Source organism: Sciurus carolinensis, chromosome 9, assembly GCF_902686445.1.
Source record: "Sciurus carolinensis chromosome 9, mSciCar1.2, whole genome shotgun sequence".
In the NCBI taxonomy this organism is placed as follows: Eukaryota; Metazoa; Chordata; class Mammalia; order Rodentia; family Sciuridae; genus Sciurus; species Sciurus carolinensis.
This window is the reverse complement of record NC_062221.1, coordinates 115,821,867-115,839,698: the sequence shown is the minus strand read 5'-3', so window position 1 is coordinate 115,839,698 and position 17,832 is coordinate 115,821,867. Positions and strand designations below refer to the sequence as shown.

The 17,832-nt window shown below is 37.3% G+C and overlaps 1 protein-coding gene across 1 annotated transcript; it reads left to right on the top strand.

Moving 5' to 3' along the window:
• The first annotated feature begins 439 nt into the window (after nucleotides 1-439).
• Nucleotides 440-17,703, top strand: Btg3 (BTG anti-proliferation factor 3). The gene is made up of 5 exons (XM_047563519.1): nucleotides 440-700; nucleotides 3,960-4,138; nucleotides 8,278-8,415; nucleotides 12,869-13,076; nucleotides 17,022-17,703. The coding sequence occupies exons 2-5, from the start codon at nucleotides 3,966-3,968 to the stop codon at nucleotides 17,259-17,261; spliced, it is 759 nt and encodes a 252-aa protein (XP_047419475.1). The 5' UTR covers nucleotides 440-700; nucleotides 3,960-3,965; the 3' UTR covers nucleotides 17,262-17,703.
• Nucleotides 17,704-17,832: the final 129 nt, after the last annotated feature.

The window sequence follows — 17,832 nt, the reverse complement described above, 5'->3', positions numbered from 1 at the left end:
TTCCTGTCTGATCGTGTTTCCCGGGAAGCCCTGGGTCCAGAGAGCAGAACCGAGAACTTGCCCTCCGGCAGGAGGCTCTCAGGGCGCAGAGTGGAAAGGAATGACCAGAGCGGGAAGCGGCGTCCCCACAGCCAAGGGGATGTGGCCGCAGACCCCCGAAGGCACCTCGGCAGGTATGGAGGCCAGACCGGGGTCCGTTCGGTCCTCGGTAGGGGTCTCTGCCCAGAAGGGAAGTCCACCGGGCAGTGGGCATTGCCGCCCACGCCCAAAGTCTGTGCCGGGGTTCTGGCAGGATCGCGGATGCGGCGCGAAGAGCGCAGCCCGGTCCGGGGCTCGGGGGCGGGCCCTTGCCGAAGCCCCGCCCCTAGCTCCTCCCCCTAGGCGCGCGAGTTGGTCCCGCGCGGCGCCAACCCTTTCCCGGGTCATCGCCCCTCCCCTCTTCCGGGCCTCGAGCCCCCCGCGCGCCGCCTCGGGACCGCGCTCGCTCGTACGCGCGCTCGCCCGCCTGCCCGCCAGCCACCCAGCGGGTCCCCTCAGCGCGCGCTCGGCGGCCCGACGACGCGGGAGCCGCACGCGCCGGACGAAGCTCGCAGCGCTCCCTGTCGCCCAGCGCGGGCCGCTGAGCCGGCGCCCTCGGTTTCCGGCCCGGACACGGTCACGGCCGCCGAATCTGCAGCCCCAGAGCAGCGGCACCGCGGCGGTGAGGAGACCCGGCCCGGGGGAGGCGGTGATGGCCGGGCGGAGGGCATCGGAGGAGGGTGGTCCGAGCGCTCCTGCGGCCACGTCGAAGGCTCGCTGGCAGGCGGGGAGCAGGGGAAAGGGAGAGGCGCGGGTTCGAACCGGGGTGCACGGGCTCCCGCTCGGCCTCGGGAAGGGCTGGGGTCCGCGGGGACGGCTCGCGGGGGTTTCCGCGGGACCCCGGCGGGCCCCGGAGCGAGGAGACGCCGCCTCGAGGCTCGTGCCACGTTTCCACCGCGCGTTACCTTCCGCCTTGGGGTGGGCGACAACCCTGCGCCTTCACAGCCTCTGCCAGCCCCTTTCGCGTCGGTGGCGTTTCCGCGGCCCGGGGCCGGGCTTGCTGTCGGAGGGTCGCGCCTCACGGAAGCCGGGTCTTGAACCCAGGGCCCCGGGAGCTGGCCGCCTGCCGGGGACAGCCCGCCCTGGCGAGGATGCAGTGGGGGAGGCCGGGAATTGGGCCCTGGGGACCGTCCCCCTCAACTTGGGAAAAACCAGGATTGCAGAAGTCGGACCGGCATGCAGGTCCTTCTCCAGAGCGGGTGGAGGTGTTTGATGGCTCTTGGCCCAACCCTCTTAAATCCCCGCGGGAGTGCTTAGCAGCAGGTTCTGATGGCGTCAAAAAGTCAGACTCCCTGTCCCTTGAAGTTCTAACCCGCCTCATGGTCGGGATCGGGATCCCGCCTCGTGACGCCGCCGAGGCGGGTCACGGACTCCGCACCCCCGGGCCAGCCTTCCCGCTCTCTCAGCCTTGGGACACCTCTCTGGAAAAGAGCTTTGTTTCTGAAAACGGGTGCGATTAGCTCTTCGTTACTAGGGAGGGGAAAGTACAAAGTTATGAACTCCTCGAATGCCGGGCTTGGTTTTCCTTTGGTTTGATCCACGCAGCCGGGAGCTGAGGAGACTGGAACAAAAGTAGAACTTGAGGAGCAGCCGCCGCGGTGACGACGTCCCAGGATGACGTCACCGTGCGATATTTAAAATGGGAGCTCTTTGCTCTGCCTGTGGGTGGAAGGGTTGCGGCCACTTACTGGAGATGTCGAAGGTCTTACTGGCCCCACTTGCTTCTGCTTGTTATCTCCCTGACTTTATAACTCTCCCTCTTTTTACCCTTTGGGACTCCTAGAATACTGCTGGGGGTGGGTTAACTTTTTAGCTATTCCAGTCACCATTGCTTCATTTTTCAAACAGAAAAATAAATAAAGTCCATATGACTCATCTTGTGTTACAACCAAAAGCAGCCAGTAAGTGGTTTTTTCCTTCCTTTCTTCCTTTTTATTTTTTATATGAAACTGAGTAAACAAGAGCAAATCCCAAAATTCTTATATGTATCACATAGTTGGTAAGTTTAATGAGTGAGGACAGTGATTAGTTTAGAATTCAGTTAATTTCTTTAGTATGGTTCCTTGTTTTCTTTGGTGGGATAGAAGCTATTATATTTCCTTCAGCAGCTTTCTTCCCAAACTGTGTATTAAGTTGCAGTAGGTTTTCTTTTCCATCATAAGGTGGCAGAGTATAAATGTTGCTCTATAAAGTGGAAATGACTTACATTTTTCAGGAGGAAGTTCCATAGCAGTTGTAGTCCACTTAAGTCCTTATGTTGTAGCTAGCAGTAGAAGCTGGATTGACATTCTAGGACCCTAGGTGTTTTCCAGGATCAGAAAGCACATAACTCCATTACACTTCTCAAACTGTATAGAAATTTATTTCACAGTAAGTTCCCTTGTTTGAATTTATACATAGAGTAAAATAATCACATTATGAAGAGAGATTTAAAGAGCAGTTTGAGAAAAGAAAGAAAGCTAACAGAATCTGCTTTGTTTTTTGAATGTGTAGTAACTCAAACTCTTGCTAAGTTAGTTGAATTTTATACTAAACATAGCAGAGGCTCCCAAAAGGGGGATGTAAATGCAGCATCAAGTTAGTTACAGCAGCCAAATGAATGAGCTCATCCAGTAAACAGAATATTTATCGAAACAATCCCAAAATAAGATTTTTGCCTTTATGGATTAATCAATGATAAATCAGATTTGCCATTTTAAAACCATCTTTTTTCTTCAAATTGCAGCTACATCTCCATTTCTTTTAGCTTTTCTGTGGGCAACCCTGAATTTCCACTCTCTAGAGCCACTATTTTTGTCTTATCTTTTAAAGAGTTGTATCTATTCCTGAAAGAGTACTTACAGAAACTTAATGCTGAAATTTTTTATGTATAACAGTTTTATTGAGATATAATTCACATACCATACAACTCACCCATTTAAAATATACAGTTCAGTGGTTTTAGTATATTCACAGTTGTATAACCAATATCATACTGAGTTTTGAAATATTTTTATCACCCTAAGTATAAGTAACCTTATAAGTAACCTTAAAACTTATTAGCATCACTCCTTTTCCCCTTCTGTCCTGCCCTTGGACCACTGATTTATTTTCTGTCTATAGATTTGCCTATTCTGGACATTTCATATGATAGATGATCTTTTGTGACTGGTTTATTTCCCTTAGTGTAATGTTTTCATCCATGTTATAGCATATATTGGTACTTCATTCCTTTTAATTGCTAAATAATATTCCATTGCATGTATATACACAAATATTTGTCCATTCATTAGTTGGTGGACACTTGGGTTGTTCCTGCATTTGACTTTTATGAATAATGCTTCTGTGGATATTTTTGTACAAGTTTTTGTGTGGACATATGTTTTCATTTCTCTTGGGCATATAGCTAAGAAGTGGAGTTACTAGATAATATGACAAGTGTTTATGACCTTTTTAGGAACTATAAAATATCTAAAACAGCTGTTCAGTACTTGATTTTAAAATGAACTTTCTTGTGTGTTTTAAAGTTGAAATAATTTCATAGAATTTTAAACTTCAATTATTGTACCTAAATACTGACGTGCTTAGTGAAACCTGTATAATAATATAATTTATTATAGTGGTTCTCTTTTATATCTGATATCATTTTAGTCAACAGGAACAATTGGGTGTGCTCTCTTTACTGAACTTCTTCACAAAGCTAAGTGGCATAGTTCTGAAATAGTGTTTTATAATCTCTTTATAGCATAAACATAAATTAGTGATTGTTCCCTACTTCAGATATGAAATACCACATCAAATTGGAAGAAGGAAGAAAAGTTGTAAGGAGGCTTTTTTGCAGAGCTTTATCTTCCAGTTTTTATATTTTGTTTTATTTGAAAAAATCTATTTTATCTTTGCAGGAAAAAATGAAGAATGAAATTGCTGCCGTTGTCTTCTTTTTCACAAAGCTAGTTCGAAAACATGATAAGTTGAAAAAAGAGGCAGTTGAGAGATTTGCTGAGAAATTGACTCTAATACTTCAAGAAAAATATAAAAATCACTGGTATCCAGAAAAACCATCAAAAGGACAGGCTTACAGGTAACAGATTAGATTGGACAGTTGGATTGGACTAGAGGCAAATCAACTCCTGAAAAGGGTGCAAGACCAGAGGACTGAAGGAAGTCCCAAAATCCCTATAATGATTTTATCTGCAAAATATAGACAGTTTCTACGGTGTCAATTTTCTCCTTACTTAAAGTGTAACTATTTGTTGATGGAGTTCTACTGCGTAGACTTGGAAGACCAATGCTTAGGCTCATAGAATTTAGTCTCTTGTGATTATAAAATGGTTCCTGACTGAGTACATTTCTCTACATATCATAGGTATTGGGGGTTTTCACAGTTCTAGAGGACTTCTAATCATTCATAAATAAGTATGGTAAGAGTTGAATTGTCTTGTATCTAAAAGTAAATTACATGCTACACAGTTTGGGGGGATTAAACTCAGGGACACTTTGCTACAGGGCTACATCCCCAGCTTTTTAAATTTTTTTATGTTGAGACAGGGTCTCATTAAGTTGCCCATGCTGACCTCAAACTTAACAATCCTCCTGCCTCAGCCTCCTAAGTCGTTTGCGCATACACCACGGTGCTTGGCTGCTATGCCTGATTCTTTTTGATAGAAGCCAGGGTAATGATACAGTAGGTGAAGGTAACTCACCTATGATCCACGGCTGGTAATTCTTGAGTTCTAGGATTTGAACTCAAGTCTAACTGACCAAATTCTCATGAGCTTTCTGCACACCAACCTTTTCACTGAGAAGAAAGAAAATTCTTCCTTGCAGCTGTCTTTTATTCTCTGGTTAATAAGTTACATTTGCAGTTTGAATTAAAGAAGAGCAGGTGTCCTGGCTTGTTTACTACCTAATATTTATGTGACTGCTTAGAACCTGGTCTGAAAATCTCTTCGCTAAATTGAGCTGGCAGACCTTTCCTGATTTGTGCATGTGGCTACAAAAAATAAAAGTGGAACAGTTGTGACTACAGTAACACAACAGAAATTCTTGTATTTGAGCCCATTGCTGTTTCTAAAGTTTCTTCTGCATATCAGCCTTTCTGTGCTTTAATGTAAAAAGTACTTCTTTTCTTACTGAACTTTGGCAAGTATAGGACTACACAAGGAATCTAGGAGGGGGGCAAGAATATGACTCCTTTATTTCTTGTTTGCTGAAAGATAAGAGCTAGTGTTCAGTTGACAAGAGAACCAAAATAGAGTATTTTCTCTTTCATACATATCCAAAGAGGTTCCTTAATAAATTAAAAAATGTGGTAGATTGAAATAGAAATGTGGATTTTAACATAGGGCTCAGTCTTTTTTTTTTCGGGGGGGGCGGGAACCAGAGATTGAACTCTGGGACACTTGACCACTGAGCCACATCCTTAGCCCTGTTTTATATTTTATTTAAAGGTAGGGTCTCACTGAGTTGCGTAGTGCCTTACCGTTGCTGAGGCTGGTTTTGAACTCATGATCCTCCTGTCTCAGCCTCCCAAGTCACTGGGATTACAGGCATGTGCCACCATGCCTGGCTTGCTCAGTCATTTTTTTATCTTTTGACTTGATTCCCTTTTTTCTGCACATGTACTCCCCCACCTTCCACCACCATGCTGGAGATTGAATCCAGGGTGCTTAACCATTGACCTGCATCCTTAACCCTTTTTGAGACAAGGTCTTGCTAAATTGCTGAGACTGACCTGGCTCCTGTGATCCTCCTGCCTCAGTATCCCCCAGTTGCTGGGATTATAGGCGTGTACCATAAAGCCTGACTTTTTCACATTTACATTTCTGAGAACAGCTTTTGAGTTAGAGCTCTTGAGGCTTTTTACAATGACCTAATTGATAGAGGCTTTTGGATGTGCCAAGACACTGTATTATTAGAAAAAAAATAAATGGCACTGTCAAGTAAAGGTCAAACAGTGTATGATTTTATTTCCACTAATTCTAAAAACTAGAGAAAAAAAATTTGTTGAACAGGATTAAATTGACAAGTGATCATAAGTATCATTGAGTCATTTTAAAACTCTGAAGTCTTGGAGATGGAAAACCATTTGACTTCATGGTGGTTTGTAAGTGTTATAGAAATGAGAGTATAATATTAACCAGAGTTATTAAAATGTCTTCAGTTTATACAGTAGGTTGAAGCATTCTTTTTCTTCCAAATGTTTATACCTTGAAATTGTTTTCTCTGTAATATATACTAATAAGATACTTACCAAGGGCAATTTGACATTAAGGTCTAAAAAATGTTAATGCCTTTTAAGCATTAAGTCCAAGAATGTATTCTGGAAGCATAATCAGAAATGCAGACAAATATGTATGAATATGGATGTTTCTTACACTTTGTAATTGGAAAGAACTAAACTGACAACATTGAATGGTAGACTATTTTTATGCAACTTTTAAAATCTTGTTTTTTAAGAGTAGTTAAAGGAGAAGTAGTCACAGTGTGTAAACAGGTAGCATGAAAATATATAAGATATCTAGCCAAGTATAGTGGCGTATGCCTGTAATCAGGCTACTCAGGAGGCTAAAGAAAGAGGATCCCAAGTTCAAGGCCATCCTGGACAACTTAGTGAGACTGTCTCAAAATTTAAAAAATTTAAAAAGGGCTGGGGATGTAGCTCAGTGGTAGAGTACTCGCATGTGTGAGATCCAGAAATAACCAGTAACACACACACACATGTAACTACATTTGTTGAAGAAAAATTCTGTTTAAGCCTTTATATTTACATGTAATTTTTGGTCTCAGATCCTGTATCACCTTCATTGTAAGAACTATCTCCTTATCCTTAACTGCTTTTGATGCTGGAACTTTTGAATTAACCTTACACAACATTAGAATCTATGTCTTATAAAGGATTGAGCACCTTCTTACATACACTATAAAGCAATTTTTTTACTCGAAATTTGTGGTATTGTTAATGAGTTGAGATAGGTACAGACAATCGGAATAGAGCATTCTATTTGTTGTTGTTGTTGTTACTGTTTTTCAGCACTGGAACTTGAACCTAGGGCCTCCACATGCTAGGCAAGACTCTGGATAATGTCACATAACATGAATTTTGGTGTCTGGTGCCTGGATTAAAAAGTTAGATCCATCACTACTAGTTGTGTGATATTGGAAAGTTACTCAAACTCTCTGCCTCCTGTTTTCCTGCAGGGATGAAAATAATTTCTAACTCATGGGATAATTGTGAGAATTGTGTACAGTGAATCAAAATGCAGTCTGTAAAAATTTTTTAAAAATTTTAAAAAAGTTAATATAGGCAATGCATTTAAGAAATTTCTCATTGAATAGTAAACATTTAAACAGTTATTATTAGTTATTACTAATAAGAACTTATGCATTTTTTGTATTTTGTGACATAATTACTAATTGTTAATTTATTTGTGCCACCATATTTGAAGTTTCAGGTCTGAGGGAGAGGTGAAATGATTTCTCTGAGTTCATCCAGTAAATATGTGCTAACAGATAAAACTGTAATAGGCTTTATTGCCATCTTTTTTTTTTTTTTTTTTTTTAAGAAAACCCTTGGATGAAAGAAGTTACATGAAATAAACCAATAACATTTTATTATCATATATTAGTCAATTATGTAATACAAATGGTTCTATGTCCTTGATTAATTCTATATTTTTAGAACAACTATAGGTGAGGCAGAGTCCTCTTAACATTATTTGAGAAATAAAAACAGGTTCATGACACATTAAAACTTATCACAAGAATTTCCAAATGTCATTTGACACACTAGTTGAGGTTTTTTGTTATAGATTTTGTTGTCTTGATACTGCCTCCTAGCTTATGAAAGTTTTGATGTCTAGGAACTTGGCATACAAAAGCTTTTACTTTCAGAGTTCTAAGTACTTCCATGCAACTTTTCATACTCAGTGCACATTAACTGTACATGTGCAACCAAATAGTCTCTGGGTAAATTGAGGTAGAGCCAGCTCTAGTGTTTACTCTGGGCTCATATAATAGCCTTGTTTTCAGCAGACTGGGGAGGGTTGATGCTACCTTCTAGCTTAACGTTAATATATATTATCTATTTAGGGTAAATATGCTCCTGGGTTTTCCATCAGGGATTTTGTTGTAACTATTATTTACTTTGGCAAATACTGATAGGTAAACTTTTTGATTAAGATTCAGCTAAACCATTAATAAAACTTCACTTTATTGTAGATGTATTCGTGTCAATAAGTTTCAGAGAGTTGATCCTGATGTCCTAAAAGCCTGTGAGAACAGCTGCATCTTGTATAGTGACCTGGGTTTGCCAAAGGAGCTCACTCTCTGGGTGGACCCATGTGAGGTGTGCTGTCGGTGAGTTCTAAAGTTTGACGACTAACCTGATTTTACCAAATTCTCTCGTAAGTGGCCTGTCTGTATATCTTTAATTAGAAGCTAGTGGTTTGATCTTCTCAAATATTTACTTTATGAAATACTTTGTGTGGGGTAATGGGGATTGAACCCAGGAGTGTACTACCTGAGTGGCATTTCCAGCCATTCCTTTCTTTCATTTTCTTTTTTTTTTTTTTTTTTTTTTTTTTTTTGAGACGGGATCTTGTTAAGGTGTCTTGGCTATTTAAGTCAGTTATTGTCTTTCAAGGTGGTATACTTTCCCTTCAATTTAGGAAAGAAACTAATTCCAAATAATACTGGATAATAACTTTTGGTTGGTCTCTGTTTTTACTATTTCTTCCTTCCCTATTTTGATTTGCAGGTAACTGAGGGATATTGTCAAGGTTTTGTTTTCATAATGGAAATTGCTTCTTTCGTCTCAAAGAATTGTGTGAGTGCTAAGAATGAAATCTATTTCAACACCATTCAAAAAACATTATGGACTAAATGCTTTTAGTTGTGAAATTTTAAAAATTATAAGCAACATTCCCCTTTTAGGTAGTTCACAATGTGATAAGGGAGAAGAAAGGTAAGCCATGACACCATAGTCTGATTTGTGCTACGTTGGAACTATGTAGCCAGGCATTACCACATGCCTATATCCCTAACTACTCTGGAGGTTGAGGAAGAAGGATCACAAGTTCAAGGGTAGCCTGGGTAACTTATTGAGACCCTGTCTTAAAATAAAAAGGGATGTAGCTCAGTGGTAGACTGCAAGTTCCTGGGTTTAATCTCCAGTGCAATAAAACAAAGAAAAAAAGAGAGTAGAAATTGTACATAAGTGCAGTGATAGGAGACACAAAGGAGAAAGTTATGGGCTTTGTTGGAGAAGTTGAAAAAATGAAACTTGAGCTGACAGGGAAAGGATAATTTGAGGTTGACTAGGTGACTAGGCGGGAATGACATTCCTCCAGGAAGAAAGAACAATGGGAGAAACCAGAGGCATGGAATCCCCACAAGAATTTTCTTGTGGCTGAACCTCAAGTGTGTTTCTCTTCGGTTTTGAGGTGCAATTCTCTTGGTCTCTGTATTGATTGTAGTAGAGCTGCCTTTGGATATAAGCCTAATTATGCTCCTCAGCTTCAGCAGTGAGGGTGGGAGTGAAGATATGTACTGCTAAAAATACATGGTTGTTCTTCCACTAAATTTTATCAGGAACACCTGAAAATTACTACTTGATTTGCTAACTTATTATATTAGCTTATAAGTTTATTGCTTTGGGAAACCACATGGAGGAAGTAGACGTTTATAGAGATGAAGATTCTCCACCACTTCTTTTCAAGTAGAAAAAAGGAAGAGTAAGCCATCACAAATTTAGATCTGAGAATGTGAAACATTTTTAGATCCTGGGACAAATTAAGTAAATATCTTAGGCTGGTGTCAGGCTTTGGAGACTGTAGTGACTGGACTCCTGCAGAAGACCTCAGTTTAAAAGAAAAAAACTCATAAAGTTACTTTATTGAATTGCTTCCTTTTTTGTTTACCTCAATTGACTCCTTTTTAACACATGGTTCTTTAAGTTAGTTGTGTAGTGTCTTAGCCCATAAAAAAATTAATAGCATTTGAAAGAAAGTTGTTCATGGTAGTCATAAAGCTACAAAAAAATGTTACCTAGTCTTGACAGGTAAGAATGAAAAAGCTAAAAAGTGAGCACAAATATATTATCACACAGTTAAATGGTATGATTCTAAATCATCAGGAAAAAGTTATTATATCAAGAATGTTTAAGAAGTTGGGTAATTATTAATATTTTGGACATATTTTCTTTGAATGCTTAAAATGTCTTGGCACGTGAGGGTAAAAGCTTTAGTTATATGAGCATTTTACTTCAGTTGATATTTGTATTATTTGATAATACCAGATAATGAAAAACACTATGCATTCATCTTGTTATTTTAAGAAAGTATTCATATTCAGTAATCTTCTTTTTTTTTCTTTTTTTCAGGGGAAGGAGGGTTACTGGGGATTGAACTCAGGGGCATTAGACCACTGAGCCACATGCCCAGCCCAATTTTTTATTTAGAGACAGAGTCTCACTGGGTTGCTTAGCGCCTTGCTTTTGCTGAGACCGGTTTTGAACTTGCAGTCCTCCTGCCTCAACCTTCCGAGCCACTGGGGTTACAGACATTTGCCACTGTGCCCAGCTTCTGAATCAAAACTGGAGAGGAATGTTCTGGAAATTAAAACAGCACTGATGTAGCAATTATATAATCAAACAAATATCAGAGTCTTCAAAATTAATAACTCATTTGTATACTAGAGATTGAGATTATAAAAAAGAGTTGAAGTGCACTCAGAACATTCTTCGTAGTCCTCAGTTACTCTGTCAGAATGAAAAACTAAATGAGTACAAAGAATGCCATATAGTTAGAAAAGTTATCATTTAGTGAAATATTTGGGGAAGCAGAATAGATAACTTTCTTAGGATGATAAAAACAGAATAGCTGGTAGGTTTATTTCCTATACAACATATTTTGTAACTTTTTATATATCTGCACTCTTTCTGATAAAGAATGTAGATAGCTATTGATTTGTTTCATATTGACTAAATTAATCTTGATGTTTTAGCAGTGCATCATTAAAAATTGGAAAGTTTAGAGGTCGTCCAATACTAATACTCCTAAGGAATTAACGGTACATTCTAATGTTACAGTAATATAGCCAGCAGCTTCACTTACTATGAAAAAGGCCCTCATACCAAAATACTACAAAGAGAATGATATAGAACCTAACTGGGTGTCAAAGAAATTGAGTTAATAAAACTGATCCTTCATCATTAGATGACTGCCTTTTTCCTAAAAGGCTGGGATTTTTCACAGATTTCTTGCTTTTCTCTTTTGCTTGAATTTTTACTTCACTAATGGACAAAATAAGATATTCTTAAATCCATTACTAATATTACTGCCATTAATATATGAATTAAGCTTTGATTGTGTCAAAATTGAGCCTTTAAAGCATGAAGGAGACATAAGGGTAAGTTTCTGTTGCTAAAAGCTCATGTTAAATAAACTTTAAAATAATACGTACTACATGTTTTCTGTGTTTAAGGAACTTAGCCAACTGCTTGGGCTTTTTATAAGAGGAACTGCTAGTTGAAGATCTCTTGAGTTATCCAGCCAACTCCAGCTTCCTCATCCAGCATAGGAAAGTTAGGCCTGAGGAGATTGAGTTGCCTCTGGTCATGGAGCTAGTTAGTGGCAGAGCCAGAAACAAAAAACTAGTCCAGTGTTGTTTGTACCAACCTATAACATCTCCATTTGTGAGATAAACAAAAAAAGAGAAGAGGAAAGAAGTGTTGTACATTGCATTTGGGTAGCACTGATACCTTCATTCAGCCTATGGAGATGGAAAACAACACAGTTATTTGAACAAATAGTCATGATTAAAAAATAATTTGAAACAAGAGTTATCTTGAAATTAAGTAACAGCAGTTAACACTTACTTTTCTGTTGAATCCAAGTATGACATTTCCACTTGAAGTTACTTGTTTAATCTTTTTTTAAGCCCTGAATCACTTTGTGTTTCTTTGTGTTTTGAACTATTCAAAAATTAATTTTTTTGTTCTAACACTGATTAGAAATTGTTTCACAGTATTTACATTCCTTTGTCCTTTTTGAATAAAACTTGGTTTTACTGTTCATTTTGCATGGGTTTTTCTCTCATTGCAGAATTTATTTACCTTTTAAGTAATCAACACCCAACGCTACATATTTTGATAATTAGTTTTTCTATATCAGACTTTCAGAAATGTTTGAAAGGATAAAAAGACTTCTGTACTTTACTTGTTTAAAAAAACCTAAGAGCTGAGCAGTTCTAGAAATAATATGAGTAAGCAGTATAATTCAAGCAGAACCCCTTTATTTTCCTGAACAAGTATTTTTTTCTTCACAGTCAATAATTGTCTGAAAGCTCATTTTTGTCAGTGTGAACATAAGAAACACAGGTAACCATGGTAAAAATAAATCTCACAAGAAATGTTTAGTTGATTTGTGACTTAAATTACTGGGCTGTACATTATGGTGGTCATTCTGAAGTAAATTAGAAAATTTTACTTTACAACAAATTTCATCCATATATACAAAGATCTGGTCAAAACAATGGATCTCTTGTGATGTTTTAAATATTGTCAGTAGAAAAGAAGAAAACGGAATCACTTTTATTTGTACCTAAATAGACCAGAAGTAGAAAATCACGGCATTCTGACTGACATGTAGCTGGGTTAGGTTATTAAATATGTTAAGTCCATTTCTGGGATGGTGCCTTTCTTTTTTGCCTTGGAATAATTGCATATCCAGGCTTATTTGATTGCTTTTATGGACATTTTTTGCTTTCTTAGTATGATTTCAAGATTTGAAATTTTTTTATATACACTTAGGTATGGAGAGAAAAACAATGCATTCATTGTTGCCAGCTTTGAAAATGAGGATGAGAACAAGGATGAGATCTCCAAGAAAGTTACCAGGGCCCTTGATAAAGTTACATCTGATTATCACTCGGGATCCTCCTCTTCAGATGAAGACACAAGTAAAGAAGTGGAAGTGAAACCCAGTTCTGTGACTGCAGCCCCAAGCCCAGTGTACCAGGTAAGAGTCTCATATTAAAGACATTAGTGGAACTTGCTTGTCCTGCAGGTAGTCCTACTTGTGTTGCCTAAGGTTTCTGATTTTATATTCTGAGTTTATATTCAGTTCCTTGCCTTTCCCACACTCAGGGAAACTGCTTCTTTGAGATGTAAATTGGCTTTCTGCATTACTTTTTCAAAAGTCTACTTGACTACTTAATAACTAGGATAAATATATTTTCAGAATATGTGCACCTCCAAAAAAATAGGAATGTTTAAAACAAACCTGATATTTTAAAATTCTTTATTTTATTTAAAAATTGCCACTCATGTTTTGTATTCTTGAACATTTCCAGTTTTAACTTTGGGTTTAATTTTCTTCTTGTTCTTTCCATTTCCATTATTAAAGAGAAATTTCACTAAATTATATTTTGGTTAATTTTTTACTTAAGCCAAAACAAAGTCTCCCTCATGGTTTTTTAATAGTTGAAGAGTCATATGATACATGATGCATTTAGAGACTCATTCATTTATTTATATCTATATCAAAGAAAATTTAATGTACTTTTAAAAAGGTTTGGCCAAAAAATATTCTTCAACAGAAGAAATTTTTTTAAAGTCAGAAAAATTCGGAGATCTTTTGAATTGAACCTTATTCTGAACATGTACTTATTTCTAATTTTGAGTATATTTTAATGTACCTCTCTTTATGAATTTGCCTCAGACATCATTTAATATACCATGTTATGGATTAGAGTTGGACTAAAATAAAAATTTAGAGCTAATGAGTAAGAAGAAGGATATGAGAGTTTTGAATATAAGAAACAAAACCTCTAAATTTAGCATACTTTTATATAATGAACATTTTTCAGTGAAAATTTTTGCTTTCTTTCTGGAGGGAGATGTTACTGAATTATCCTTCCTAGGTTAGTTGTAAGGATTATCATACTAGAGATATGTGTTTATGCATATATGTGAACATACACCTGCTTTATAAAACCTCAGTTTTATAGTAATTTGTCCACCGTCCCTCTTCAGCTGCCAGTTCTGTACCTTTCAACAGAGGCATTCATCACCAGGGTTTTTTTTTGTGTTGTTTTGTTTTGGTATACTTCCATAGAAATTCTCTATATAGATAAGTAAATATATCTGCATTTCAGGATAATTTTTAAACATTTTCCATACATATTTTGGGCATTATTTTTCTCTGTGTGGTATATTATATACTATAAAATACCTTTATTGAATTTCCTGTAATTCATTCAGATGTATGGCAATTTTACCTCAGAATTTTGTTATTAATCAAGTGCTGATCATTCTTTATAAGTAAATAGATCCTTAATTTTTCAGATTTCTTTTAAAATTAAATTGCATTTATTTTCCTCCATCATGAAAGAATATTAGGACAACAGAAAGGCATGGAAATCAAGCTTTTACTGGCTTCTTCAGAAAAACATTTCTCCTTGGATAAAACATTTCCTAACAGAGAAACACTCCTATTTCAAGCCCTTGTGTAGAAAGCCAGTGCAAGTGGCCCACTGTAATCTTTTCTTTTTGTCCACTTCTTCATCCTGAATCTGGGATTGCTAAAAGCTTTAAAGGGAGTGATCAAATAAGGACAAAAATTCCTAGCTTGTGGTCTTTGTACTGGAGTATTTCTGAAAGGTACTCCTTGAGTCAGCTACCCACAGATCAAGAAGTGAAGTTTATGTTAGTTCTGCCCAAATTGATCCTAGAGGCTTGGCTTTTAGTATTAGTCAATATTAATCAAAATCCTAAAAGCCTTTTTCTACAAAGTGACAAATGCATTCAAAATTTTAAAACAGAATCAAGTTGGGGAACTCAGCTATTACATTCATTGAGACAGTGTGTTAATGGTTTACAGATACACATCTTTATCATTGGAACAGAATAGAAAGTTCAGAATAAACCCACATATGTACAGTTGGTTTCCCCTCTAACATAAATACAAAAGTAATATAAAGCAATTCAGTGAGAAAAGTCTTTAGGAACTGGTACTGAAATACTTGGATAAAAAAAATTTATTTGCTACCCAGTGCCATACACTCCAAAAATTAGAGATGGAACATAAACCAGAGTATAAAAGCTAAATCTCTGATGCATTTAGAAGAAAACATAAGGAAGTATCTTCATTATCTTTATAAAGGCAAAGATTTCTAGGAATCACAAAAGTACTAACAAAGAAAAAAATCAGACTTCATAAATTAAAAATCTTAAAAAGAAACCATTAAAAGAAACCATTAAAAGCTATGCACAGTGGCACACACCTATAATTCCTGCAACTCAAGAGATGGGCAGTAAGTTCTAGACCAGCCTCAGCAACTTAGCATGACCCTGTCTCAAAATAAAAATGGACAAGGAGTGCTTTTAGGTTCAATCCCCAGTACTGAAAACAGAAAAAAGAATTAAGAAAATGAATGGTCAGACCATACACTGAAACAAAATGGTGTGTGTGTGTGCTTACATATCTATGTACATAAATATACATTAGCTCAGTGGTAATGTGTCTCTATGTTCAATTGTCATTATTGTCAAAAATAAAAAATTGAGAGGAAGTTGTGGATATACACTATACAAAAGGAATGCCAATAAGCACATAAAAATGTGCTTGACCTCATTTGTCATCAGGAAAATGCTAACAAAAACCACAATGAAACCTTACTTCTTCCAAATTAAAAAGTATGACAACACCAAATATTGGCAAAGATGTAAAGCAACTAGAATTCATAAATTGCTGATGGAAGTTTAAAATGATTGCAACCACTTTAAAAAATGATCTTTTGAAAGTAAATATACATCTGCCCTGTTAGCCAAAAATTCTGCTCCTAAGTATTTTACCATGAAAATAAAAACATGGTTATAAAGCCAAATACAAAAAATAAGAATAGTATGTATGTTTTAAAATGCATAGTTATATGATCATAGGTACATGCATAGAATATCTTCAGGTATATCCAAAAAATTGACTAGTGTCAGTTGCTCCTGAGAAGGGTAATTAGGTAGCTTTGTTCAATAAAGAACAGGGACTTCCCACTCGCCATCATTTTGTATCTTTTTTATTTGTATCATGAATGTAATGTTATACAGAATATAAGTAATTTTCTTAAATGTATATTTGGTCAGATTAGAGATCAAGAGAAATCTAAAATTCACAAGGTACCACTTTTTTTTTTCCCCCCTCGTGGTACTGGGGATTTAAATCCAGTGCTTTACCACTGAGCTACATCCCCAGTCCTTTATATTTTTTTTATTTTGAGAGAGGTTTTATTTTGCTAAGTTGCTTACAGCCTTGCTAAAGTTGCTGAGGCTGGCCTTGAACTTGGAATCCTCCTGCCTCAGTCTCTCAAATCACTGAGATTACAGACGTGCACCACTGTTCCTGGTACAGGATGCAGCATTTTGAACAGAGGTGTTCCAAAACTTCCAATAGAAACATTTTGAATAATGTGAACTTGATGTCTATCTGACTTATGGTGATAATCTAAGACTTTGTTCCCAAACTCTGAACTGGCTACAACAGAATGATTTGGAGAGTTTTGTCAAAATACTCTATTCCTAAAATTTTATTATTGCCTAGTAAATAAGGGCTGAAGCATGAATGTTTTGGGTTTAAAGGCTCCCTAAATGACTCCTTACTTAGCTAGCTATGGAAACTAGAGGTTTAAAATATTATATGTTTATATAAGGTTCCATTCGTTCCAAGTTTTGATATTTTCTGGTTGAAGTTGTCTTAAATGTGTTTGAATTTATTCATTTCTTCATTTGGAAAACACTGATCACCTATTATGGATGAGATTTTTAACATATTTAGACTTAACCATAGGAATGCTACTTAGATCTACTTTGGGGGTTATGGATGAGTGATTTTGTCTTTAATGAAATATTTGGAAAATCACATCGTTTTTCCTTTGAATTCAGTATTGAACTCAGTATTTTCTCCTTACAGATTTCAGAACTGATATTCCCACCTCTTCCAGTGTGGCACCCTTTGCCCAGGAAAAAACCAGGAATGTACCGAGGAAATGGCCATCAGAGTCACTATCCTCCTCCTGTTCCATTTGGTTATCCAAATCAGGGAAGGAAAAATAAACCATATCGCCCAATTCCAGTGACATGGGTACCTCCTCCTGGAATGCATTGTGACCGGAATCACTGGATTAATCCTCATATGTTGGCACCTCACTAGCTCCTTTTGATTCTGAGTGTCATATTGAGAGAAAGGTAGAATATACCTTACTACACATTAAAAGTTCAAAGTTCATACTCAGTAGTGAAGTTAGATGGACCAAAACCATCAAACTTATTTTTATAGAGAAGTTATTGAGAATAATCTTTCTTAAAAAAATATTATATATGCACTTTAGATATATTGATATAGTTTGAGAAACTTTATTAAAGTTAGTCAAGTGCCTGAGTTTTTAATATTGGACTTGAGTATTTATATATTGTGCATCAACTCTGTTGTATACAAAAACACTGTAGGAGTGGACAATTTGTTCTAGCACCTTTAAGCATTTACTTTATGGAGAGTATGTAAGTTATTTATATACAAGGAAATCTATTTTATGTCATTCTTTAGAAAAATTGCGTGAAATCATGTAGTTGCAAATAAAAAGTAGTTTGAGGCATGATAATGTGTTTTTGTTCTGTACATAAAAAAAGGAGAAAGAGCAGAAGGTACATGTTACTTCAATATATTTTAACTAAATATTTAGCAAAGAAAAGAAACAGTAAGAATTTCAAGAATTTTCCTTTAA

Bases quoted from the DNA above. Each gene is read 5' to 3' on its own strand.
- Btg3 (XM_047563519.1), top strand. From the start codon at position 3,966: ATGAAGAATGAAATTGCTGCCGTTGTCTTCTTTTTCACAAAGCTAGTT. The intron at 4,139-8,277 runs GTAACAGATTAG...ACTTTATTGTAG, and splicing joins TCAAAAGGACAGGCTTACAG to ATGTATTCGTGTCAATAAGT. The intron at 13,077-17,021 runs GTAAGAGTCTCA...TTCTCCTTACAG, and splicing joins CCCCAAGCCCAGTGTACCAG to ATTTCAGAACTGATATTCCC.